Source organism: Manis javanica, chromosome 11 (genome assembly GCF_040802235.1).
Source record: "Manis javanica isolate MJ-LG chromosome 11, MJ_LKY, whole genome shotgun sequence".
NCBI lineage: Eukaryota > Metazoa > Chordata > Mammalia > Pholidota > Manidae > Manis > Manis javanica.
The window spans coordinates 27,099,894-27,105,557 of record NC_133166.1 but is presented as its reverse complement, the minus strand read 5'-3'; the positions used below and the strand labels follow the sequence as shown (position 1 = coordinate 27,105,557).

Genomic DNA, 5,664 nt, shown 5'->3' with positions numbered 1-5,664 from the left:
GGAAAATAGCAGAGGATGCGCCACATGCAGGGCAGACTGCACAGCCTGCGGGGTCACAAAGGGAGGCCTGGGGCCTGGACAGTCTTAGGCCTTTGGCGGAGCCTCTGGGAGCCTCCCCGTCCACCTCGCCCAAACTGGGGGTGCAAACGCGATACTCAGCGGCAAGGGAGGCCCCCCTCTGCTTATCCGTTTGCCGTACTAGCATAGTTTCTCTGCCCACTCGATGCATACAACAAAAATTTCCATGGATTGTTGCCCTTTGCAGTGGGGAAAGTATGTTCCAGAAAGAGGCACACCAGGGAATCGGCGAGGGTGGAGGGGAACTCAAACAGAGTGAGAGAGTTCGGGAGTGGGGAGAGGAGGATTCTGGGCCAACCTGCTTCCCCCACCGGCCCCCGGGGCGGGGCAGCAGAAGGGGGAGCGCTTCCAAAGGACCCCGCCGCAGACATCCCGCCCCCCGGACAGGCCAACTCCGCCTGCCTGAGTCACGGCTGGAGCTGGGGAGGAGCTGGGAAAGGCGCCCTAGCCCAGAGCTCAGCCAGCGGCCGCCGAGAGAGCAGGCAGGGCGGTCGGGGATAATGGGGGAGAGTGCGCTCGAGCCGGGGCCCTTGCCCGGAGCGCCGGTGGGGGGCCCGGTGCACGCAGTCACAGTGGTGACCCTGCTGGAGAAGCTGGAGGTCATGCTGGAGGCGCTGCGCGAGCGGCAGGGGGGCCTGGCTCGGCGGCAGGGCGGCCTGGCGGGCTCTGTGCGCCGCATCCAGAGCGGCCTGGGCGCGCTGAGTCGCAGCCACGACACCACGAGCAACACACTGGCGCAGCTGCTAGCCAAGGCGGAGCGCGTGGGCTCCCATGCCGACGCCGCCCAGGAGCGCGCCGTGCGCCGCGCCGCCCAGGTGCAGCGGCTGGAGGCCAACCACGGGCTGCTGGTGGCGCGCGGGAAGCTCCACGTTCTGCTCTTCAAGGTCAGTGACCTTAGGCGTCCCCCAGTCCGGGGCCTTTTCCAGCCTCCGGGCCACGGTCGAGGGACTCCCCTCCCATCTGCCCGCCACACCCACATTCCTGCCTCTGCCCCGTGAACAGACTTCCAGAGCCGCACCCACTTCCCGCACCCAGCCCGGCCCCTCCCTCGCACGCTGAACCCCGCTCGGCCAATCAAAGCGGCAGCTCTAGCTCAGGCCTTGTTCCCCGAATTCACTCCTGGTCCCAGCGCAGCTGGGATAGAAGAGACCCTGGTGGAAGCTCCTCTCGCGACCGTCCGTGGCGTCCTGCTGTTCCTGCCCCTGTGGTCGCTGCCCTGTCTCTTGCCCCTAGGCGGGTCCCACCTACTTTGCAAACTTGTGCAGTTTGCCGGGCGCTCCCCACTAAGCCCTACTCCAGCCCCACTTTGCCACGCACGCCTTTTCTTTACCACTCAGGCCGCGTAGGCAAAGGGCGGTGTGGCCCTCTCTGGTGTAACTGAAGAGTGAGGCCCGGGCTGGTGCCGGGTAGGGTGCAGCCAGTGTAAGAGCTGTGTCCATCTCATGCAGGACGAGGCTGAAATCCCAGCCAGGGCCTTCCAGAAGGCGCCGGAACCCTTAGGCCCTGGGGACCAGCCCGAGCCCGGCCCAGAGCAGCTGGAGGCCGAGGTGGGGGAGAGCTCGGACGAGGAGCCCGTGGAGTCCAGGGCGCGGCGGCTGCGACGCACCGGGTTGCAGAAGGTACAGAGCCTGCGAAGGGCCCTTTCGAGCCGGAAAGGCCCCGCCTCACCCTCGCCCACGCCTGTCAAGCCACCACGCCTTGGGCCCGGCCGCATTACCGAAGGCCAGCCTGAAGCCCAGCCTGCGCTGGAGTCCGAGCAGGAGCCAGAACCTCTACAGGGCACGGAGGAAGAGGAAAATCCTGGGAGACCTGAGGCTGCTGAAGCGGCTGTGCTCCAAATACAGAGTGCTGCCTAATGGTTGGCGCTGCCTGCCTCCCCTGTGCCTGTGCCTAGTCCCAAAATAAATCTTCCTGTCAACGCAGTATTCACACCCAAATAAGGAGTGAATCCTGCATGCACAGCCCAGCTCCCGCCTTCCCTTCCCGGCTCCTCCAGACCAGCTTGTGTCCTAAAAGGGTGGCCACTCACACCTGCCTGCAAGCACTGTCAATAAAAGTGATGTCACTTGATCCAGACTCCAGGTGAGGGGGTGGGGGGAAGCAACCTGGAATGTGGCTTCAGTTGTAAACAGGTCACTGTATGATTTCTCCAGTTTCCACTGAATCGTGGGCTCTGCTCAGTGGCACATAGAAATAACCTGGCCACTCCTTCTCAAGCACTCCCCTCATGGGGAAGCACCTGGTCCACTCCAGTGATTTAGGGGCTCCTCTTTGTTATTCCTTTACCACCTCTTAAAAGCTGGGTTTTCCAGGATTCTGTTGTCATTCTGAACCTCTTCTCATTCTGGTGCTCCTCCATTAACATACACTCCTAGGCCACTCCTACCAGCCACACACCCCACAGGCCACTGTCATGAGCTGCAGTTGAAAAATACTTCAAACTCAGGGTGTCCAAAAGAAGCAGTCTATCTCCTACCTTTTTATTAAGTTCAATTTCAATTCTGTAGCTACTTATTGAGCATTTACTGCTATCATTAAAATGCTTCTTTTGTGTTTCCTTTATTGATGAATGGTACCACCATGCACACAGAAACCTGGGGGTCTTCACTGGCTTCTCTCCCTTTCACTCCCCTCACATAGAAACAGTTACCTATTGTTTTGGCCTCTGCAATCTGTCCACTTTTCTTAATACCCGTGACCACTGCTCTATTTCAGGCCTTTCACCTGTTATTTGAACTGCCAATCTGATCCCATCCCCTTCTGGTTAGGCCCTTCGGTGGCTCCCCATCACCTTCAGAATTAAGTCCAAGCTTTTGAATGTTCCTTCAGCGTGTTTAACCTGCAAGGCCCTTCATGATCTGGTCCCCGCCTGTTCTTGTAGCATCACCTCTCGTCATTTCCTTTTTCTCCACTACTTAATCACACTGAGCTGTGTGCTCTCATTCTCCTCTCTACTCTCCTGCAAAATGCAGCAAGGTACCCCTATTTTGGGGCCAGCTGCTTCTCTTGTTCCCAAAGCACCATGTGCACACCTCAGTGCTGACTGCACTGACTGTGATTGTTTGCCGTGAATCCCTCCAGCCCACTCCGCTAGGTAGGGGCTCCTTTGCAGGAGGTTGTTTCATATGTTTTCCCCACACCAAATACTGTGGTGCACAGTAGGTCCTCATGAAGCAAGAACATCACAGAAGTGAAGCTAGAGGGCTTTGGCTGGGGATAGGAGCATGGTCATTGGCCTATTCCTTAAATCCTCGCATACAAATATTTTTGAGTACCAAATGTGTTCCAGGCCCTGTGCTAGGAACACCAAGATAACAGTTCCTTCTGAGGCCTTCAAGGACCTCAGAGTTTAGGGAGATAGAAACAATTAATAATGAATGATGTAAGTGTAGTGACAGTTACACGTACATTATTTTGAGAGGAAAGGAGGAAGGAACACAAGGTACCCTGACCGAGGAAATCGGGGGGATGTTTAAGGAAGTGTTCTTAGAAAAGGTAAATTGGTGGAAAACAAGAATGTGGGGTGTTTAAGGAAACATTCTTGGAAAAGCTAAACAGATGTAAAACAGGAATGGTGAAGGTCAGTAAAACATAGTGGTCAATAGAATTGTTTTCCTCATCTATAAAATGGGATAATGATAGCCACTGTTGGGCTGCTATGAGGATTGAGTTACAGAAGTGTCTAGCACAGTGCCTGGAACATAGTTTGTTTCAGGTATATAATTCATTCATCCAGTTATTCAAGTATTTACTGAGCTTTGTGTGTCTGCCAGGCACCGTTTAAAGAGCTGGGGATACTGTGGCATGTAAGAAAGACAAACTCCCTGCCTTTGTGGCTTGAGTAGGTGGAGACAGGCATTAAACAAGTATACCAAATACGAGCCAAATAAAAACAAGTGAACATATGAACTATAAGGCCTTCTGGTTATGAGCTCTGAATAAAGAAAACAGTAAGGATACAGATAATGATCGACTGGGAAGAAAGTAATTTAGAGGAGGGTGTTGGGATTTAAAATGGGACCAGAGTTCAATAGTAACTTCAAAAAAAAATTTCATGGATTTAGAAGAGGGCAAACCCCACCTGGCATGATTGGTGGGAAGTCGATTATCAGTCACTTTAGGGCTCCTCCCCCTTCTGAGATGTAATTGTACCAGAAGGTTCACATCATTTGTGTGGTGTGAAAAAGTCTTTCAGACTTTCAATGTCTCTGGTGCTATTGCTTCTTATGACCACATGATGGGACTATCGAGGTACCAGTTTCCTGATGGATGCCTCTGCTAAGGGCCAGGTCGACCTGTCCTGCTCTGTGCTCTGAACCAGGGGTCCTTCCATGGTGGGCAGCTCTGCAGTAGCTCCATTTCCTCTGGAGAAATTCAGAGCTCCTTCTGCAGGGCCCCAAGCCTTAGTGCACAGACTGTATCAGCTTCCCAACAGCCACTCTTCCTGAGGTTCTGTCATCACAGAGGGGCTGCTGGTCTGAGCAGGCTCAGTTCTCTATCCCCAAGGAACAACAAATTCTTTCCATCTCAAATCCTTGGAAATCCACTCAATGTCCCCCTGTCAATCCTCACACAAAATTTAGAGCCCAAATGAAGGTTTCTCACATAAAATGTCTCGCTAGCTCACTGGGAAGCACATGAAAGCTTCGAGAGCCTGGACCCTGACCTCTAGGAATTAAGGGTTGGCTAACTTTGGTTGGGGGTTGTTACTTGTTTATTTTCTTCCTCATACTTCTGTAGCAGCAAATAATAAAAATCAAGTTAAAACAAAAGTAACCCAATTTCTTACTAATTCTCTTTTGTTACATTCTCCACCAACATTACTATGGTTATTAATATTACTATAAACCTAAGGGGGTGGAGATACCTAGAGTACTAACTTGTCATCCAGTGTATATGGCATTCAGCTGGCAGCTGTAAGGAGGAGGGAAGCACACTGGGGGAGTACCAAAATTCAGTATTTGGGTCTACGTTCTTCATACCAAAAGCACAAATTTACTATGCATTCAAGCATGATTTAGGCTGAGAGGGACTGATTTTTAATAACCGAACTCAGCAAACACTGATTAACTTGGGTGCTGGATCCATTCATTTCCTGAGAAGTCTAACTGCTGACTGAACTAGAATAGTGAACTAGTTAGCTAGTCAAAACATTTTCCATCCTGCAACATGGAAAGCCAAAGTGAGATCTTAAGGTATAAGGAAATGGAGTAGTAGAAACTGGAAATGAAATAGTAGAAACAGGACATAGATTAGTAGAAATGGGTTGAAAATAATGGGCAGGACTGTCTAACCTGGTATGTCCGTTTTCTGCTGTGATATTCCTCCCATGTGGGTAAGAATATATATATTCCTGGTAAGAAATTTCTTCCCGCAGTAAGACTGGAGATCCTTTTGACTTTGTTTTATTAAGAACTGAATCATATCACCTCAGCACTGAAGGGAACCCGAGAGCCATGGAATACACCTGCACTTTCTACACTTCAATGTCCCCTACCATCTTGCTGTCTATTCTTAGCTAGTCTACACTTGAAAAAGTCCAGAGATAAGGATCCTACTCAGTACCTCTTAGGCAACTCTTGGTTT

General features: G+C 51.9%; 1 protein-coding gene across 1 annotated transcript; it reads left to right on the top strand.

Moving 5' to 3' along the window:
• The first annotated feature begins 502 nt into the window (after window positions 1-502).
• Window positions 503-2,148, top strand: CAVIN3 (caveolae associated protein 3). The gene is made up of 2 exons (XM_017666887.3): window positions 503-962; window positions 1,527-2,148. Exons 1-2 carry the CDS (start codon window positions 579-581, stop codon window positions 1,932-1,934), a joined length of 792 nt encoding a protein of 263 aa, XP_017522376.1. The 5' UTR covers window positions 503-578; the 3' UTR covers window positions 1,935-2,148.
• The last annotated feature ends 3,516 nt before the right edge of the window (window positions 2,149-5,664 follow it).

Excerpts from the sequence above, each read along its gene's own strand:
- CAVIN3 (XM_017666887.3), top strand. The coding sequence starts at position 579 with ATGGGGGAGAGTGCGCTCGAGCCGGGGCCCTTGCCCGGAGCGCCGGTG. Across the intron at positions 963-1,526 it reads TCCACGTTCTGCTCTTCAAG|GACGAGGCTGAAATCCCAGC; the intron begins GTCAGTGACCTT and ends CATCTCATGCAG.